Source organism: Sturnira hondurensis, unplaced genomic scaffold, assembly GCF_014824575.4.
Source record: "Sturnira hondurensis isolate 20B ecotype Veracruz unplaced genomic scaffold, ASM1482457v3 Scaffold0006199, whole genome shotgun sequence".
Classification (NCBI taxonomy): Eukaryota; Metazoa; Chordata; class Mammalia; order Chiroptera; family Phyllostomidae; genus Sturnira; species Sturnira hondurensis.
In genome coordinates, this window is record NW_028078830.1 from 364,993 (window position 1) to 386,635 (window position 21,643).

General features: G+C 42.1%; 1 protein-coding gene across 1 annotated transcript in view; it reads right to left on the bottom strand.

The window, feature by feature from the left end:
* Positions 1 to 6,794: 6,794 nt before the first annotated feature.
* The window catches only part of LOC118988215 (zinc finger protein 501-like), a 90,775-nt gene continuing 75,926 nt past the window's right edge, over positions 6,795 to 21,643 (bottom strand). The window contains exon 3 of the mRNA XM_037047676.1: positions 6,795 to 8,433. Within this exon, the coding sequence (XP_036903571.1) occupies positions 7,133 to 8,433 (1,301 nt within the window). The 3' untranslated portion in view covers positions 6,795 to 7,132. The remainder of the gene's footprint in view (positions 8,434 to 21,643) is intronic.

Sequence of the window (21,643 nt, forward strand, 5' to 3'; positions counted from 1 at the left end):
TTAATTTGACTTATGACAAGAGTGATAGGTTACCATGAAAATGCAATGACAGCAAAATAATTCTCAAGTTCCAGGTCACTTATGAGAGCTGCTGAGAGCTGCTCCAGGTGGAAAGTGAATAATCAGTAGCACCTAGAAGGGCTTTAGAGATTCAGCACTAACCCAAGGCCTTCTAATGATAGCACGGAGGAGGAAACGACGGAGGAAAGAGGTTGATTTTCAGACCGTGTCCACGCATACCACTTGGTGCCTTCAGGAACATAAGATCAGATTGTAAGCATCACCAAAGATGATGCAGACTCATCCCATTCTTGAAAAAGCAATGAGCAGAACAATGCTAATAAGGCTGTGCACATAGACCCAACCTGATTTGGACCACTGGCCTGTCATGAGCAATCAGGAAAAAATTTGTTCAGAAGGACTAGTCCCTACTGAAATATTTCCGGTGCAGACATGGGGAGGTTAGAAAGGGGGATGTGGTTGCTGACCATGGTCAGGGCTGCTGGGAAAACATGGTGAGGCTCAATTCCTCATCCAGTCAGTACGTGATATTTTGGCATTTCTGTGCCACGCTGAAAAAAGGGTTGCCTCGGGCCAGAGATTAAATACACTGCAACAGGTAATAGCAAATAACATATTTTTTTGGATCACAAGATGCACCTAGGTTTTAGAGGAAAATAGGAAAAAATTTTTGAAGCAAAAAATGTGGTAAAATACTTAACAACATAAATAACATAATATTTCACCAATGTAAAAAGTAAAGCTACATTCAGACTATAAGACACACCCCCTTGGGGGGGGGAAAGTGCATCTTATAGTCCAAAAAATATGGTAAATGTAATAAGGCTGTAATTTACAATTTTGTGTCAGCCACATTAATAGCCATCTGGGCTGCATGTGCACCAGGGGCCACAGATTGGACACACCTGGGATACAGAATCAAGAGGACACTTTCCTGATTGAAGAAGTGAACAGTCCACTAAGTAGATAACACTACAGCAGGTCTCCAGCATCACTTCTTAATGTATTCCAGGTATCAGGTCCAGCTGTTCTCAGTACTGCAGGGAGGTTGTCAGGGACATGCACAAAAAACCCTTGAACAATCAAACAGAGTGCATAATACTCACCAGAGTACATAATATCCTAGCCTGAAGTGCAAAAGATAAGTGAATGTGCAGAAAGGCCCAGCAGTGAATAACTGGGGTCTCATTAGTGTGAGTTGTGTACTGAGCTCAAAAAAGAGGTAGACAAAATGCATCTAAGACTCAAAATAAATTCCCTGGGAGAGACCATTGGAAATGACAGATAGGGTTCCCATGAAGACTGTGAGGCAGATGTTAAGCACCCTAAGACACCAGTAAAATGCAGAAAATTCATAATTAAAACAATGAAAACAGCAGCTAGCCAAGTTTCTCATGTCCCTGACAGTTGCTGTCCTCCTGCCTTGTGCTGAGAGGCCTAATATGCTATGATAGAGATTGTCCCCAGCCCTGGAGCCAGACTCACATGTTCGAATCCAGCCACTTCATTCTGAGAGTTGTCTGTTCTGGGACCTTGGAAAAACCCCTTCTTCTTCTCAATCCTATTTTTCCCAGAAGTACAATAACAGTCACTAATTCCCAGGTGTTGTCAGGATTGAAAAATAATAATGATAGAAAGCTGTACTTGAACAAGAATTAAATAAAAAAATTATTAAAAAAATAAATTAAAAAAGAAAAATAATAATGATAAAAAAGCAAGTTGCCCTGGAAAACTTTCATTCAGAGATGAAGGCAGCTCTTTCTTAAAAATATCTTATTCTCTGGATTTTAGAGAGGGTAAGTGTGGGAGCCCGCCAGGCCGCAGGGGACCAAGGACAGAGCCCCCACTGTGAAAATGGTGGAGGGACTTGGTTTCTGGTTCCTGGAGCCGGCGGGTATCTTGACATCTTCCGGACCTTCTCCTTCTCAGCCTTGAAGGAAAGAACAAGATCTTGGCATATGCGTCATGTTCCAAGAAAGTGATAGTCATGAGGACACTGCTATCTTTGGGCTCATGTTCTCAGGATATGAGAACATCTTGCCCTCTTGATAGCTTTCGGGAGTGTACGAACTTTTGTAAAACAACATTGTTCTCAGGCCACTGCAGTTCTGCATATAAGCCAGCAGCTCCTTGAATAAAGTTGCCATTTGCCAGCAGAGCTTATGGTCCTCTCCATTCTTTCAGTCCCTCGCCTTACCTCGTGACCACCCTTGCTGCAGCGGGCTGCGGCAGGTAAGGAAGGGAGAAGGTGAACTGCAAAACCANGGTTTCTGGTCCCTGGAGCCGGCGGGTATCTTGACATCTTCCGGACCTTCTCCTTCTCAGCCTTGAAGGAAAGAACAAGGTCTTGGCATGTGCGTCATGTTCCAAGAAAGTGATAGTCATGAGGACACTGCTATCTTTGGGCTCATGTTCTCAGGATGTGAGAACATCTTGCCCTCTTGATAGCTTTCGGGAGTGTACAAACTTTTGTAAAACAGCATTGTTCTCAGGCCACTGTAGTTCTGCATATAAGCCAGCAGCTCCTTGAATAAAGTTGCCATTTGCCAGCAGAGCTTATGGTCCTCTCCATTCTTTCAGTCCCTCGTCTCACCTCGTGACCACCCTTGCTGCAGCGGGCTGCGGCAGGTAAGGAAGGGAGAAGGTGAAAGAAATATTGAACTGCAAAACCATTAATTGTTTGCCTCTCCCACTCCCCTAACTTGGGAACTGAACAAACTCACAGGCATGTGCCCTAATCAGGAATTGAACACACAACCTATTGGTTTGCAGGACATTAAGCTTTCTGTGCCACTGAACCCAGAGCAAGGTTGCTTTACATTCCTTTAAACCTACAGAGTGAATCACTTTTCTGTTACCATAACTACGGTCAAAAATCTAAGATTTAAATGAGACTGCCAAGATATGGGGAGTGTAATCACTGTTTTCTTGTCTTTGGCTTTCAGGAGGGCTTTTAGACTCAACAAATACTCACTGATTCTCATACCACCTGGTGCACCTTCAAATTCCCCTGCAGCCCAGCAACCTCAGATGAAAGACCACAGAAAGGACTGAAAACTTACAAGCAAAAATTATTATATTACTAAATGTTCGAATTTACAAAAGAAGCGGGTTAATACTGCAAATTATTCTTTAAAGTATATGATATGTTAGGTATCTACTACATTGTGTACAGTAAAAAAGAATCCAAATAGTTTGGATATGTTTACCATATGTTTACAATATTTCACAAATTATTAACAAAAATAAAAAAATATTTGTTATTCAGGGAGTGAAAATGGGTGACATATAACATAACTCTTAGTTGTTTCACTCTCATATATATTTTTAAAGATCTTATTTACTTATTTTAGAGGGGAAGAGAAGGAGAAAGGGAAAGAGAGAAACATCAATGTGTGGTCGCCTCTCGTATGCCCTCCACCAGAGACCTGGCTGCAAACAACACATGTTCCCTGATGGGGTTCGAACCAGTAACCCTTTCGTTCACAGGCTGGTACTCAATCTACTGAGTCAACCAGCCAGGGCTAACTCTCCCATTTTTTTAAGGGAGAGTAGCCCAAAGTGATAAAATAATAGGTAAAGCATAAAAGCATATAGTACACTAAAAATAAATCCCCACTACATACACTCCAGAAAAATGCTTTTTGTAAATCTTTACAGAAATGCAAGTAAAACAACAAAAAAGGATAACATATATATGAAAAAAGCTAAAATTATAAAAATTTTAAAAATCAACATTTTGTTAGAGTGGGGGAATGCAACCATCATACACTATAACCATGCACATATAAAGGCACAATTAGTTAAAGTCATACTTTGTACGTTACTTCAAAATTTAAACCTTAACTATCTGAGACATCTCTACACTGTGAACATATATAATTAAACTTAGACATTTTCAGAAAGTTTTTTCTAATATATTTTTATTGATTATGCCATTACAGTTGTCCCATTTCCCACCCTTCATTCCCCTCCACCCTGCACACCCCCTCCCCCATTTCCCCCCCTTTAGTTTATGTCCACATGTCACAAGTTCTTTAGATTCTATATTTCCCCTACTATTCTTGCCCTCCCCCGTCTATTTTCTACCTACTGTCCATGCAAAATCCATGCTACTTATTCTCTGTACCTTCTCCCCACTTCTCCTCCTCCCACTCCCCTGTTGCTAACACTCCATGTGATCTCCATTTCTATGGTTCCACTCCCAATCTAGCTGTCCTCTTAATTTGCTTTTGTTTTAGGTGTGGTTGTTAATAACTGTGAGTTTGCTGTGCTTTCACTGTTCATATTTTTCATCTTCTTTTTCTTAGATAAGTCCCTTTAACATTTCATATAATAAGGGCTTGGTGATGATGAACTCCTTGAATTTGACCTTATCTGAGCAGCACTTTATCTGACCTTCCATTCTAAATGAAAGCTTTGCTGGATAGAGCAATCTTGGCTGTAGGTCTTTGGATTTCATGACTTGGAATACTTCCTTCCAGCCCCTTCTTGCCTGTAAGGTCTCTTTTGAGAAATCAGCTGACAGTCTGATGGGAAGTCCTTTGCAGGTGACTGTCCCCTTATCTCTTGCTGCTTCTAGGATTCTCTCCTTCATTTTAATCTTGGGTAATGTAATGATGATGTGCCTTGGTGTGTTCCTCCTTGGGTCCACCTTCTTTGGGATTCTCTGAGCTTCCTGGATTTCCTGGAAGTCTATTTCCTTTGCCAGACTGGGGAAGTTCTCCTTTATTATTTGTTCAAGTAAGTTTTCCACTCGTGGCTGTTCCTCTTCCCCTTCTGGTACCCCTATAACTTGGATGTTTGAATATTTAAAGATGTCCTGGAGGTTCCTAAGCCTCTCCTCATTTTTTTTGAATTCTTGTTTCTTCATTCTTTTCTGTTTGGTCATTTTTTTCTTCCTTGTGGTCCACTCCCTTGATTCGAGTCTCAGTTTCCTTTCCATCACTATTGGTTTCCTGTGCATTTCCCTTCATTTCAATCAGTTTAGCCTCCATATGTTCCTAATTTGTGACTAAAATCAACCAGTTCTGTGAGCATCCTGATCACCAGTGTTTTGAACTGTGCATCTGATAGGTTGGCTGTTTCTTGGTCACTTAAAAGTATTGATTCTGGGGCTTTGAGCTGTTCTTCTTGAGCCATAATGTTTTGGTCTGCTTGCGCCTGTTAGGTATGAGGGGCAGAACCTTAAGTGTTCACCAGGGTGGGGCAACCCAGTCACTGGGTTGTGATGCTGTATGCGGGGGTGGGGTCAGAGAGGGGCAACAGCAGTCCCCTCTGCTGCTTCCCATAAACAAACTAGGCCCCCTAGTGCCGACTCCTGGGTCTGTGGGTCTGTGCACTCTCCAGGACCTTGCGGGTCTCTCCAACAAACTCTCTGTGAGCCTGGGAGCTTCTCCTGGCACCTTGACTCCAAAAGTTTTTCCAATTGGTGCTTTTAGGCTTTAAAAGGTGCTGGGGCCCTAGCCTGCCCGGTCTGTCTCACTGCTCACTCCTTTGCCTGGTTTATCTGGGTGTGAATGTGTGACCGCAGTCAGCCAGCCGCCTTGCACCCCCACTGGGTCTGCCTGTTGCCACACCACACCTGGGATCTGCCAACCACCGCCTGCACACCTGGATTGGTCTGGCCACCTTTTCCTGCACGACCCAGCTGCTGACTCCACCCCTCTTACCAGTCTGGCTGAATGGTTCATTGTTGTTGGACTTCCGTACAGTTCGATTTTCTGTTTTGGTTGTGTTTTTGTTACTAAAACTTTGTTGTCCTTAAACTTGGTTGTGCGAGGAGGCACAGTGTTTCCACCTATGCTGGAAGTCCCAGAAAGTTTGTCCCACCTATGTTTCCATCTTGGCTGGACGTCCCAGAAAGTTTTTTTCAATATCATTACACTGAAAAAAAAAAAAAAACATTTCCTACAAGCTAACATTTCACAAAGCGACCTTTCTCTAACATCAAAATAGTAAAGTTGCATGGCTAAAGATTTCTCATGTTTACTTCATGCTTGAAGCTTTTCACCAGGATGAAATATAATTAACACGCCTATGAAAGATTTCCCTCATTTCATGTCATCATAAGGGCTATCTCTTGTGTAAACTCTCTGATAAGAAAGGAGAAAGAATCAAAAAAATATTTTCCTACATTCCCTGTACTCATAAGGCCTTTCACCAGAGTAAAACTGGGACTATAAGGGAAAATTGTGCTACAAAAAAAAATTCTCATACTGCATGTATATAAAAAATTTTCTCCTGTGTGACTTCTCAGAAGATAACATAGGTAATGGATAGATAATAAAAGATCTCCAAAATTTCCTTAGGTTATAATAACTTAGACATTGTGAATTCTCTAATGACAATAAAGGAAATGGCTACAGTCAAAATATTTCTAATATTTGTCTTGGCTAGTGTGGCTCCGTTAATTGAGCACTGGCCTGCAAAAAAAAGGGCTGCCAGTTTGATTCCCAGTCAGGGCACATGCCTGGGTTGTGGGCCAGATCCCCAGCAGGTGCATGAAAGGCAACCACACATTGATAGTTCTCTCCCTCCCTTTTCCTGTGCCTAAAAATAAAATGAATAAAATCTTTCAAGAAAATTCTCATATTCACAACACTCAAATGGCATTTCAACAGTATAAACTCTGACATACTAGTGGAAATCAATGATACAAGAAAAACATTTCCCAAATCACTGCAGGCATAAGACCATTGTACAGGGTGACTCTCTGATGACAACTGAGGGGACTGCTACAGAAAAAGGGTTTCCCACTTTCACCACACTCATGAGACCTTTCTCCAACGTGAAGTCTTTAAGGAAAATGAAGGTTATTGATAAAACATTTCTCACATTCCCCGCAGCCATAAAACTTTGCTCATGTTTGTAGTCTCTGATACAAATGATAGTTAATGCAACAGATGAAAGATTTCCCATATTCGCCACAGTCTTAAGTGTTTCTAGGTGTGAACAGGTTGATGGTAATTGACATGAGTGGTACACGAAAAGGATTTCCTCATTTAGTGCACGCAAAAATACTTTAACCACTGTGAACACTTTGATGAAAATGGAGGGCAGAGCTTCAGGTACAAGATTTCCCATGTTCACTGCACTCATATGGTCTTTCTCAATTGTGTACTTTCTGATGATAATGGAGGGAAGAGCAAGTGGTGTAAGATTTCTCACATTTATTACACTTATAAGGCCTTTCTCCAGTGTGAACTCTGTGATGTTTACGAAGGTCAGATCTATGAGTAAAAGATTTACCACATTCATTGCACTTATGAGGCTTTTCTCCGGTGTGAATTTTCTGATGACGATGGAGGGTAAAGTTTTGGGAAAAAGATTTCCCACACTGACCACACACATAAGGCCTTTCTCCAGTATGAATTCTGTGATGATACCGGAGGCTACAGCTACGGGTAAAAGATTTCCCACATTCAGCACACACATAAGGCTTTTCTCCAGTGTGAACTTTGTGATGACGATGGAGGGAACAGCTACTATTGAAAGACTTCCCACATTCAGCACACACATAAGGCCTTTCTCCACTGTGAACTCTCTGATGAAAAAGGAGGACAGGTCTGCTGGTGAAAGATTTCCCGCATTCACCACACTTGTAAGGCCTTTCTCCAGTATGAACTCTCTGATGAGAATTAAAGACACTCTTTTGCCTAAAAGACTTCCCACATTTAGCGCACACATATGGCCTTTCTGTAGAGTGAACTTTCTCATGTTTACGGAGGTCAGAGCTACGAATATAAGATTTCCCACAGGTACCGCACTTATAGGGCCTTTCTCCTGTGTGAACTCTCTGATGAACACGGAGGGCAGAAATTCTGGAAAAAGACTTTCCACATTCACAACACGAAAAACACTGTCTTCTTGTAAGGAAACTATGGTCTTCAACAAGTCTGTCATCACAGCCACTGACTTTCTTGTGTTCTCTTGCAGCATAATAGCTTGGAGTTTGAAAAGCCGTTCCAGACATAAAGATTTCATTTCCCCTGTTCATGGTGTAAGCAGCCAAGTTTTCAAGATGTCTGGAGGTGGTGAGGAAGCAATTGGAAACCCAGCTGGATGTACAAGGCTCCCACAACACATTGGAATTGCAGCTGTTTTCAAGGGAGACCTTGTCCACACTGCTTATGAAACCATTCTGTGTTATGTCCTGCTCCTGGAGCTGGTGACTCTGTGCACTGAAATAAAATGGTTTTGCACATGCCCCACACTGCAACAGAGTTGGGACTTGCTGGGTTCCCTGCTGGCTAAGCAAGAGGAAAATGTCTCTTAAGACACACCCACAACTCTCACATGGGTGGCTCTTCTGGGAAGACAGAGATGACTTCAGATTTACAGCCTGTGAGACTCTTACAGTAACATTCTGTTCAGCGGGAGCCTCCACAGCCTCTGCTCCACAGCAGCAACCTGAAGAAAAACAAACACTGGTAAAGTACATACTGACCTATGGGGAGAGTGTTTTCTCCTCACTAATTTAGCCCTGTAACATCTGGCATAATTCTATGGGATGATCTCCCAAGACAAAGAAGAGTCTCTTAAAAAGCCCATGGGTAAGTCATGAACTGAAGGAGAGCAGAACACAGCGAAACACAAAGAGAGCCTGGCTTTGCAATATATTCCTGTCTTAGGGGCTGCTTGCCAAACCATTCCTGCTTATGTTGTAAGGCTGTACAGAGGATATGAATGTGCCCCAAACCACGAAAGTCAACCACAGAGGAGCCGACGCTGTGCTAGGGTTATATACAAATATGTGCACGCTTCGAGGTGCCACATGATTGATTATAATGTTAGAGCACACCAAAAAGACTCCTCCGAGAAAGGGTTGTGGTGTACAGATTAGATAGGCAGAGATCACTCATGGCTGGAGATCAAGAGTGCAACGGACAATTACTAAATGTAACAAACTGGGAAGTTGTCAACACTGGGAAAGGACAGGTTGATTAATGGGTGGCCACTGGCAATGGTGACAAAATATAGTTAAACAAAACAGGTTCCTCATTAGGTTTTATCCAAGCCTTGAAATCAAATTTCCCCAAATGCCATTCACCAATGCCAGACACCCTGTGAGCCCGTCCTACCCCAACTGGATGCCTATCCCTCTTGTGATACAAAAAGGACTGTTCCCTTCCCTCCCCTTAGAGGACTTACATGGAATACTAATGATTCAACTCCGAAGAGAAAGCAGAAGAGATGACTGAGCAACAAAGGCATAAACCAATTCTGCACCAAAACCCCAAAGAACAACATCTACATGAATGAAAATAGCAAGATGGCAGAATAAAAAATATCAGTGTTTGGCCCTGGCTGGTGTGGCTCAGTGGATTGAATGCAGGTCTGTGAAACAAAGGGTCACCAGTTTGAATTCCAGTCGGGGCACATGGGCCAGGGTTGCAGGCCAGGTCCCCAGTTGGGGGTGCGTGAGAGGCAGCCACACATTGATGTTTCTCTCCCTCTCCATTTCCTTCCCTTCTCTCTCTAAAAATATATAAATAAAGTATTTTAAAAAACCCACAGTATTCAACCCCCTTCAAGAATAATTAGACAATTATCCATGATAAACAGCATCCCTTCAGGATAAGGGAAGAGACCAGTTATTTCAAAGACCTACAAGGTGGAGCATAATGGAAAGTGCCATATATAAGGATAGCAGGAAAGACTGGCTCAAGAAGCAGAGTTAGATTAAAACACAAGGGTAAGAACTTCTGGAAGACACTGAGCTTGTGCTACCATTGACTCTAGTGGCCTACTTCGTGCCACCAAAGACTTCAAGAGATGACTAAATATTTGGAAAACCACAGCCCTGGCCACTGAACACCGCGTTTATCTTCACAACGCTGACCTTGGTCATGGGGAAGCAAAAATGATAGCAAATAAAGCTTCTTCTCAGCCCCAAACACTCTACACCACCGAGGAAACACTCTTTTAAAAAAATTTATTTTTTAGAGTGGGGGAGAAGAGAAGAGAGAAAGACAGAGAGAGAAACACAGTCAGGGCTAGGAAGAACTCTTGTAAGCATATGCAGATAAAACTATTCCTCTAAACAGAACTGGTTCCTGAAGTCCAAAAACAAACAAACAAAAAAACCCCAAAAGCTGCTTCATCAAATATCAGACACTGATACTAAGACAAAGGGAGATATTTTTTAAAAAATGACAAAAAGAACATCACAATGTTAAAGAATTAAGTTAAAAGATGGAGAAATATAAATTGCCAAAAAAAGAATACAAATAATCATTTCTAAAAACTCCAGTAAGGTACAAGCAAATACATAAGGAACTTCACATAATGAAAAAAATGTGGGAACAAAACATGGGGATCACAGAACAGAAATCAAAAAATAGAAACAGAAATTGAAAGTTGAAGAATATGATAAATAAAATGAAAAATGCAAAAGAGTTTCAAAAGCTGACACAATCAAGGACTAAAATGAATACATCATCTCAAATGCAGGTGATTTAAAATCCTACATGTAAAAAATATTGTGAGGACAGCCCTGGTGAATTTTGGAATGCCATAGAGATAACTTGTATTTGCATCATAGGAGTCCCAGAAAAGGGGGAAAAGAGAGAAAATAACACATAGATAAATAGGAGGGGAAAGCAAAGCATAAAAAATTTGTTTCAAAAAATGAGTTAAAGATTGACTTCAAAATATGAAAAAGAAATGTGAATGGCCATGTTTAACATTCTCCCAGGTCCCTGTATGCATTCAATGGAAACAGGATTTCAGCAGGACATTTTATAATAAAAGGGTCAAATATCAAAATTAAAAAATGTTTCAAAGACCAAAGACAATAGAAACTCCTCATGTGAGGACAACATTCCCACAAGGCCAGTAATAGATTTCTCTGAGGAAACCTTGCAGCCTTGGAAAATGTCAAATGATATATTCAAAACACTACCAAAAAACATCTGTAAAACACAATACTTTATCCCAAAAGCCTCATCTTCAGAAGTCACAGGAAAAAAACTTTCCTGGAAACACAAAAGGTAGAGAGGTTAATTTCCACTCATCCTGACTTACTAGAAATGCCAAAAAGGAAAAGAAAAGATCTCTGAGCTGATATAAAGGCATACTACATAGAAACAGGAAACTCGGGACCCTGCCACAGTGTTGGTCCTCAGGAGCCATTCAGGCCCAGCAAGGCACTTCCGGCCAAGATGGAGGCATAGATAGACACACTATGCCTCCTTGCACAACCAAAAGCAGGACAACAAGACATTTAAAAACAAAAAAACAACCAGAACTGACAGAAAATTGAACTGTATGGAAGTCCGACAACCAAGGAATAAAAGAAGAGACATTCAGCCAGACTGGTAGGAGGGGCGGAGAGGACTCACAACAAGGCAGCTGCTCTCAGAGTGGGTGGTCTTACATTCGAGTGCAGATAAACCAGGAAGAACAACTGGGGAGCAAGAAAGACCACGCAACCCAGAGTTCCAGCCCTGGGAAATGAAGCCTCAAACCTCTGACTGAAAATACCAATGGGGGTTGAGGTCGCAGCAGGAGAAACTCCCAGCCTCAGAGGAGAGTTCATTGGAGAGATCGAGTTCAAGAACATACACAAGCCCACCCACCCAGGAATCAGCCCCAGAAGGGCCCGATTTGATTGTGGGTAACAGGGGGAAGTGAAGAAAAGCTGGTGCAGAGTGGAGCAAGCAGCACTGTTCCCTGGACTGCTCCCCCACATAAAGCATCACGACGCAGCCATGTGGGTTGTCCCATCCTGGTGAACACCTAAGGCTTTGCACCTTACTATGTAACTGGCATGCTGAGACAAAAAAACGACCCAAATGAAAGAAAAGATCAAAGCTCCAGAAAAAATACAACTAGGCGAGTGACTAAGAGATAACCAATCTACCAGATGCAAAACATTGGTAATCAGGATGTTCACAGAACTGGTTGAATATGGTCACAAATTAGATGAAATAATGAAGGCTATGCTAAGTGAAATAAGAGAAAATGTACAGGGAACCAACAGTGATGGGAAGGAAACTGGGACTCAGATCAATGGTGTGGACCAGAAGGAAGAACAAAACATCCAACCAGAAAAGAATGAAGAAACAAGAATTCAAAAAAATGAGGAGAGGCTTAGGAACCTCCAGGACATCTTTAAATGTTCCAACATCCAAATTATAGGGATGCCAGAAGGAGAAGAGGAAGACCAAGAACTTGACAACTTATCTGAACAAATAATGAAGGAAAACTTCTCCAATGTGGCAAAGGAAATGGACTTTCAGGAAGTCCAGGAAGCTCAGAAAGTCCCAAAGAAGTTGGACCCAAGGAAGAACACACCAAAGCACATCATCATTACATTAGCCAAGATGAAAGAGAATGAGAAAATCTTAAAAGCAGCAAGAGAAAAAAAAAATCTTAAAAGCTGCAAGAACTCCTTTGTTACCTACAAAGGAGTTCCCATCAGACTGTTAACTGATTTCTCAAAAGAAACCTTGCTGGCAAGAAGGGGCTGTAAAGAAGTATTCCAAGTCATGAAAGGCAACAACCTACATCCAAAATTACTCTATCCAGCAAAACTATCATTTAGCATAGAAGGGCAAAAAAAGTGCTTTCCAGATAAAGTCAAGTTAAAGGAGTTCACCATCACCAAGCCCTTATTACATGAAATGCTAAAGGGACTTATCTAAGAAAAAAAAGATCAAAACAATGAACAGTAAGATGACAACAAACTCACAGTTATTAACAAGTGAACCTAAAACAAAAACAAAACCAAACTAAGCAAACAACTAGAACAGGAATAGAATTACAGAAATAGAGATCACATGGAGGGTTATCTGTGGGGGAATGGATGGGGAGAGAGGGGGGAAAGGTACAGAGAATAAGTAGCATAAATGGTTGGTAGAAGATAGACAGGGGGAGGTTAAGAATAGTATAGGAAATGTAGAAGCCAAAGAATTACATATATGACCCATGGACATGAACTAAAGAGGGGAATGCAGGTGGGAGGAAGTACACAGGGCGGAGGGAAATAAAGGGGGGAAATGTGATAACTGTAATAGCATAAATCAATAAAACATATTTTAAAAAAGAAACAGGAAACTGTGGAAAGTGTAAAACTCTCTGGTAAGGTCAGTATGTAAGGTTTATAATACTAAGACAGTTCATTGGTGGATGTACTTTATTTAACTCTATTGTAAAGGACAAAGATAAAGTGTATTGAAAATAGCAATGGTGACAATATATGTCACCATTGTCAATATATGTCAGCATATGTCAATAGGTGACACAATATAGAAAGATGTGAAGTGTGACATACAAAGGGGTAATGTGGAAGAGAGTGACAGGATAGAATTTTTGCATGCGGTGAAGCTGTTTTCAGATTACAACAAACTGTTAAGAGTATGAGTTTTATGTAAGTTTAATAAAAACAAACCATGAGCACCATACTGTGTAATGGGTAAACAAAAGAGAAGGGAATAAAATAACACATACACACACAAGAGAGCAAAATAGGAAGGCAATAAAGGACCTAAAAAAGAGGCAGAAAACATGACAAGGTGGCAACAGTAGGTTCTTCCAGAAATTCTGCAATCAAGGACACAGAGTGCAAGAAGAGACGAAAAACATAAGATTCAGAAGAATCTGAGATCTTGTTTCCTTGAAACAAACAAAATAAGTTTGCTTTGAGGGAAACACTTATAAAAATTCAGTCCTGGCTGGTGTGGCTCAGTGGATTGAGTGCAGACTGTAAAATAAAATGTCACAGGTATGATGTCTAGTCAAGCACACACTTGGGTTGTCGGTGTGTTCCCAACTGGGGGGCAAGTGAGAGGCAACCACACACTGATACTTCTTTCTCTCTCTTCCTCCCTCCCTTCTCTTTTCTCAAAAGAAAATAAATAATAATCTTAAAAAAAAACAATTCTCATGATGGGTGGATAAGGTGACAAGATTAAAAAGTACAAATGGGCAGTTACACAAACTCATGGGGAGGTAAAAAGTACAGCCTAGGAAATATAGTCAATAACATTCTACTAATTATGTATGGTGTCAGATGGGTGGGAGATTTATGGAGATGATCACTTAGTAAGTTACACAATGTCTAATCATGAAACAAATATAATGACATATGTCAATGTATTTAAAAATGAAAAAAGTTAGAGAAATTCAATTATCAATCGAGGCACAGGCCTGCATTGTGGGCCAGCTCCCCAGTAAGGATCGTGCAAGAGGAAACCAAAATCGATGTTTGTCTCTCTCTTCCTCCTTCCCTTTCCTTCTCTCTAAAAATAAATAAATAAAATCTTTCAAAAATATTTCATGCAAATTATACCAAGATTTGCAGGAGGATAACAATTTAATTACTGTGTACCCAACCACAGAGCACCTAAGTACATAAGCAAACATATGGGATCTGAAAGTGGGAAATGCAACACAAGACTACTAGACAACTTGGATATTCCCCTTCCAAGATGAGTAAATCATTCATTTCGAAAACAAAAGGAATTATTGAAATTTAAAAACACTACTGACAAAACAGAACTAATGAATATATACCTAGTATGTTATCCAGCTCTGGCCAGGTGGCTCAGTTAGTTAGAGCACTGTCCCATGCAGCACAAGTCGCAGGTGTGATTCCCCGTCACAGTACAAATGTAGGTTGAGGGGACAATCGCATGTTAAAAGCATGTATAGGCAGAAACTGATAGATGCTTCTATTTCACACTGATATTTCTCCTTTTCCCTCCCTTCTTTCTCTAACAGTCAATAAAAATATTTTGCAGTGAGGATAAAAAATACATATAGTTGTAGAAATGTTCGAGAATATAAAAAATACTTTTTCTCACTATTCAGTATGCAACCTATTTGGCTTCTCACAGTACTGCTGAGGTCAAATCCTTCCCTGGGAGGGTTCAGTACAGCAGGGATGGGGGCAGCAGGGAGAGTAGGGGGCGGTGCAAGCTAACCAGCCCTGCCAAGTCCAGGATCGACCCAGACACTGGGGAAGGGAATAGTGCCCGCAGTCCACATGGGAGGACGGAGCAACCTCTGAGGAATGAAGGGCAAAGGGGAAATGCAAAGGCCAGACTAGGGCTCTGGTAAGAGAGAGGGTCTTTTTTTTGAAACTGGGAGTTAGTTCATTAAAATTGAGGGCACTGAAACAAACAAAAAAACCCACCCCTACAGACATGATCAAGGGTAAGGCTCATAGCAGCTGCTGGTGTCCATTTTCCCTGGGTACAAGTCAGGTCAGGACCCTTGGAGCTTAGGATAGAAGTAGCAAACTGCGACCCTAAGGAAAGCGGGGTATAGGCAAGGCAAAAAGAGTGCACAGGAAGAGTCGGTGTCATACCCAGAGATGAAATAAGAGCATAGTTCTCCGCCATGACATCGAAGTACAGGTGTCTCTGAGCCTCATCAAGGAGGAGCCATTCTGCCCTGGAGAAGTACACGGCAACATCCTCAAAGGTCACCACCTGTCATAATTAACACAAATGAATGTGAAACAGTCTGTCTGAGACCCTGTATCCTGCTCTTCCCCACACCCAACACCTTACAGACCGCTCCTTCAGAGAAACAGCAGAACTTGGTGCCAGAGCTGCCTACTGTCTCATCACAGTCTCATTCATCTCTCACATCGTCCTCAGCAAAGACAGGCAGGATAAGAGGAAGTGGGGCAGATAAATGCCATCTAAACCCAGGGCCCTGCCAGCAGGGCCCCTCTCTACCTGCTAAACTATTCCTCCGAGTCTCTCAAATCATGCCTCCAGAACATAGACTCATACGGGCTTAGGCTTCATGCGTAAGTCCAAACACCAAGAACCCAGGGTCATCAGCTCATACTTCCTCTAGCTGTGCACACACTGTGTGATCACTCCCTGCTTCACAACTTTACACCCAATTTTGCTCCCTGAGCTCTGCCCCCTTCACCCTCCTCTGGAAAAGAGCTACTACTTTTGCACGACTCCATCCTCCACCCTTCCACAGGTTTCAGACCCATGTGTTAGCTGCTCACAGGATGTTTCCACGTGGTCTTTGTAACGGATAAAAGTGTGAAAAAGAACCTTCTGGTATTTCCAAAGGGAATTAATCCACCTCTGTCATCGCCAGCCCAGCTGATGGAACCTCTACTGCTTTAGCTGCTAGGACCAAAAACGATGGGGTGGTTTCGAAACCTTATTCCTGCAACTGCAAAATCTGAAACTAGACTTGTCCTTCTTAAAAAATATAAAGTGGAAGGGGGTGGATGGAGGTGGAAGGAGGTATGAGGAAGATACGAAGAATGGCAAAAACATTCCATAAAATAATAAAAGATGGACCAAGAATCCAACCTTTTCTCCTATCTGAGGCCCAGCTTAGTGCCTTCACCTCCCCTATGGATCGTAAAAGTCCCAGGATCCAGGGCTTCTGGCCTCTTCCACAAACCCCCATAACCTGTTTCCCACTAAGCAGCCAGATGGAGCCTGTTACACCCACCAGAAGAGACCAACTCCTTTCTTTTATGCAAACATCCCATTATCTCCCAAAGAGATGCCCAAATCATCATTTGGCTACTTTACAAGTCTGATTCTCCACCCCCTTGCACGATGTTTTTAGGAGACAGGTAACTTCCCAGCTCTGTGGCATCTCCAAGCATTTGGAGGTGCAGGTGTCCCTTCCCAGATGACCAGCTACCAATGCGTACACTGGCTGGCTTTGTGGACCAAAAAATAAAAGAAAAAAAGGGATGAGAGCACATACTAAACCTGACCAGTTTGCGGAGGTCTTCTGAGATGGCCTTAGGAACAGAGAGACTGAAAAAACCCCTCCCTATGTGCGGTCTGAAATGAAAACTTTCTAACTAAAAGAGAGTCACAGCAAGTAGTCGTGCCCTAGGTGTGTACCTTCCCTGAGGAAAGTCAGTTTTTTAAAGATTTTATTTATTTATTTTTAGAGAGAGGGAAAGTAGAGAGAAAGAGAGGGAGAAGAATTCATGTCAGTGTGTGGTAGCCACTTGCGCACCCCCAACTGGGGGCCTGGCCCACAACATAGGCATATGCCCTGACTGGGAATTGAACCACAGACGCTTTGGTTCACAGGCTGGCACTCAACCCACTGAGCCACACCAGCCAGGGCAGGAAAGTCGATTTTTATCTTACTTGAGCTCATCTTTGTATTTAGCACATGTGTTAACACGCCTTTGGAATGTCAGGTTAATTTCCTTTTTTCTCAGGGTACAACCACTGCATGAGGGCAGAGACCAAGAAAGTACTCTGTGTTATTATTATGTTAATTCATTAAATATTAATGATGTTATACCGAGTAATACAAAACAATTGTATGTCCATTCATCTTTAATTTTTATTTAAATTAAATAATTTATTTAATTTCCTGCTTTGTTTTCTCCCACCTCCATGACCCATCACCAGTGGATTTCAAGTTCCCAACTTATACATCTTCCTTTTTGATTCTGACGTATAAAATAAATGGTAAAAAAATAATAATAAATTAAGTAAGTGGTGAAACTGCCATTTCCGAAGTATTTTCACTCTCTATAGAGATTTTGTGTCCTGAAATCATCCTCACTTCAGCACAAATAAACATTTTTAAGTCTCTACAGTTTAAATATTTCTTACACTGACACCAGAAACGGGACCACCTTAATATTTCCTGAGACCTGAACTCAGGACTGGAGTCTGAGTTCTTCACCGGGGTCTTCTCATTTAAAGTTGGAAAATTACCAAGGGAAAAGTCTTTACACCCTATATGGTAATGCTATCACCAGGCAGGGATGGGAAGGATCCTGTCCTTCTTTGTCTAGTTTGATAATGATTTTCAACGTCAGATCCTGTGGGAAGAAGCTGTCAACCACCCTCAGCTCCTGGTAAGCAGATCTTGGCTTTGTCAACCCAGCTCTGAGTAAGGTGACCTCCGGCCAAGTGTCTCCTCAGTGCGGCCTCTTACCAGCTCCATGACCTTTAACAAGGGCCCTTCTTCCCGTGCCTCAATGTCTTCATCATCCAACTTCAGTGGGTTTTCTATCTCGGAAGGGTCTGAAAGGCTTTCAAAACCATGACACAACGTGTGTCTCTATGGGTTCACGACCATCCCGAGCTCCCGGGACCCTCAGAAAGAAGGTGCGACCTCTCCGCTTCAGACTGTTTAAGGCAGAGGTAAGGCTGAGGCTATGTGTGCGGGCCCTTCGGGGTCAAGGACACCTGCACGTGTTTAGAAGGGGGCACCTCGGCGGGTCACCCACACCAACCGGTAACACTGTGTGTTACCCACGAGCGCCTAGGATTCCAGACGCCAGGGCCGGAGCGACAAGACCTGACGGGCGCCCTGCACCCGGGCTCGTTGGGCTGAAGGTGGAAGAGGGCCCAGGGGCGCGCACTCACCTCAGTCGGGCGCCTCAGCTCGGTCGCAGCCATCGGACTCTGTGGCTCGAGGGTGTTCGGGAGCCGCGGGCGAGGAGGGTGTCCCTGGTCCTGGGGTTACTGTCCCAACCCTGACACCGGACACCCGGGCAGCGTACTTGGCCTCACAGCTTCTGTAGGGAACAGCACCCTGGCGTCTTCTCCAGTGACTATGATCTTGTGACTGTAAGAGCCTCACCCAGCAAGGTGGAAATTGAGAAGAGGAAATACCTGCCACGAGACCAAAGGAAGTCCCGCCCCAGAGTATGGCCCGCAGGGAAATAACCTTTTCTGAGTATTGACGCATCTTTGTGATATTCCACGCCTACCGTCTAGGTAATGTAGGTTGTACAGTCCAAGTCTGGGGTCCTGGATTTCCCCATCTGACTCCACGAGTGGATTTGATGGCTCATACCTCAACGATACCGTGAGAAAACATAATCTGCTCTATAGCCGCCCAGGTGGACCTTATTTCTTGGGCAAGTTAGTGTCTGGTATGCCTGCTGGACCTTTTGATTCGGCCTGACCTTCCTCAGGCGGAATGTGGTTGGTGGACCTTGCTCTAGTCCTTAATACTATGTATTCTGTATCAGTAGGACGCACAATGCAAATTAAATATAATAAATAATGTACTAATACTTAGGTGCATCTGTGCCTAATGTAGCCAGAAGTCATAGCTCTGCCTGGGCCACATGGTGACTGGATTCCTCAGTGATGTGATTGGATGCCTCTAACTTAAATTCACATTTTTTACCATACAATGGAATATATGTTGACATCAAAGACATGCAATTACATGAATTTAGCCCAGAAAGTGCATGTAAATTTCCAGACCAACCAAATAAATATGCTAATAAGAATGGTTACATCAATGTCTTTGTTCTGAAGTACACATTGTTGTCTATTAAATATGCAATGCCAATAGGTGAAAAATAACTATTTATATACCTTAATTTGTTTTTTAAAAAGATTCTATTAATTTATTTTTAGAGAGAAAAGCAGGGAGGGAGAAAGACAAGGAGAAAAACAACATTGTGTGGTTGCCTCTTCCATGGCCCATACTGGGGATCTGGCTGGCAACGAGGCCTGTGCCGTAACTGGGAATTGATCCTGAGACCCTGTGGTTCCCAGGCCAGCACTAAATTCACTGAGCCATACCAAGCAGAGTAACATTACTTTAATTTGAAAATATTTTATTGTGTCCTGGCTGGTGTGGGTCAGTGAATTGAGTGTCAGCCTACAAACCAAAGGGTCACCAGTTTGATTTCCGGTCAGGGCACATGTGTGGGTTGTGGCAGGGTCCCCAACTGGTGACATGCAAGAGGCAACTGATTAATGTATCTTGCACACTGATGTTCTTTGAATAGTCTAAAAATATTTTTATTGTTTAAATAGTATAAACCATTATTTGAGCCTTCATTGAGTTACATGCAATCTTTTGCTGGTGGAGGATCTTGCCTTACTATAGACGAAAATGAGTATTCTCTGAAGCTCAATAAAGCACATTGCAATAAAGGTGGTGTCCCCATGTTAGTGAATCTGGGAAATAGACTAATAACCTTGTTATCCCATCATGCATATGACATAAATGTCACAGGCATATAGGACAAACCTTTGAAAATTAAAAAAGATGAATAATACACACATAAATAGGTCTCTACTTGTAATTTCAATATCTATTAAGATAAATTAGTTGTTGGAAAACTGGAGAATTAAATTCCGACGAATTTCTTGGTATTTTTGTTAGTAGGGAAGTGGTATTGTAATTAGCATTATGAAAGAGATGGTGAGTTACCTAATTAATGATTAGGTGAGATGATGATTAGTATGGCATTGTCAATTCAGTAAGATTAGGAATATATTGAAGAATTATATTTAGAGTAAATAAAAAATACATATCTATAATGCAAGTTGACCTATATTTAGCTGAGAATTCTTTTACATTATCTGAAATATTATAATGAACAAGGTAGTATGAGCCCTAGCCAGGCAGTTCATTTGGTTAGAAGGTTGACCCTAACACCATGGTTCTAGCTTTGATCCCAGATTAGGGCATGTATAAGAATTAACCAATGAATGCATAAATAAGCGGAGCACAAATCTATGTTTCTCTATTCCTTTCTCTCTTTTTTAAAATAAATAAAAAATATAAATACTATATGTATGCCTATAGGCAATAAAAATTTAAAAAATCAATAGATCCTCTGTAGGAGGTATTTTTCTATTTAAATATTTAAAGTACTTTTTTGCTTCTTTTTGAAAAAGATTTAATTTATTTATTTTTAGACAGAGGGGAAGGGACAGAGAAAGAGAAGGAGAGAAACATCAATATATGGTTACTTCTGGCATGACCCCAACTGGGGACCTGGCCCACAACCCTGGCATATGCCCTGACCAGCAATCAAACCAGCTACCCTTTGGTTCACAGGCCAGCACTCAATCCACTGAGCTAGGGCCCAAAGTTGTTTTATGGGTTGCTTCTTTGGGCACTGTGGATCCTGTCCCACCTTCCAGGCCTTGGGAAGAATATACAGTTTCAAAGGTGTTCTTTCCCAGATAGTGGAAACGATGCATAGAATTTCAAGGACTTCTCTCCTCCTGTGTTAACACAGTGTTTCTTGTGTTGTTGGAACACCTGGCAGTATTATTAGCCCAGGCTCAGGGCAGCTGAGTTAGCATGTGAGACATGTCTCCCTCCTCCTCCCCACCTTGGTTTGCTGTTCATTCCGCCTACGTGCTAAAAGGTTTTTCCCGGCCACCAGGATGCTAGACACTGGCTAGTAGCAGCAGCGACGTCTCAGGGTTGTTCCTATGCTGTCTCCTGCCTGATGTCCCCCTGAGAGACATGGTTATAAATATTCATTTTGGGGTTACTGAGGGGTGAATGTCCATCTTCTGTAGCTGCTCAGGCTTGGATGGGACAGTAGAACCTGCCTATTGAGAACTATGAAACCCACTCTTTTCTATCTGGGAGTTGGTGAAGAATTTCTGAGTGTCAGCGATGCTGTATGTCGGTCAGAGGAAGTTGAGGGAAGTATCCTTTCCTCAGGCCACAACAGTTGCCCGGAGTCTCCGGTCCCTGAGGTTGATAGTTGTTCATGACAGTTATTTGTAGCTATACAGCGTTTACTCTGAAAGAGATAAATGTAGTTAGTAAGTTGATTATCATGGGTCAAAATGATAGTGTCGCTAGTATGATTAATACCGGTGCTGCAAAAAGCAGAAGTAAGAACATGAGCCATGCATTTGAACTCCAGAAAGAG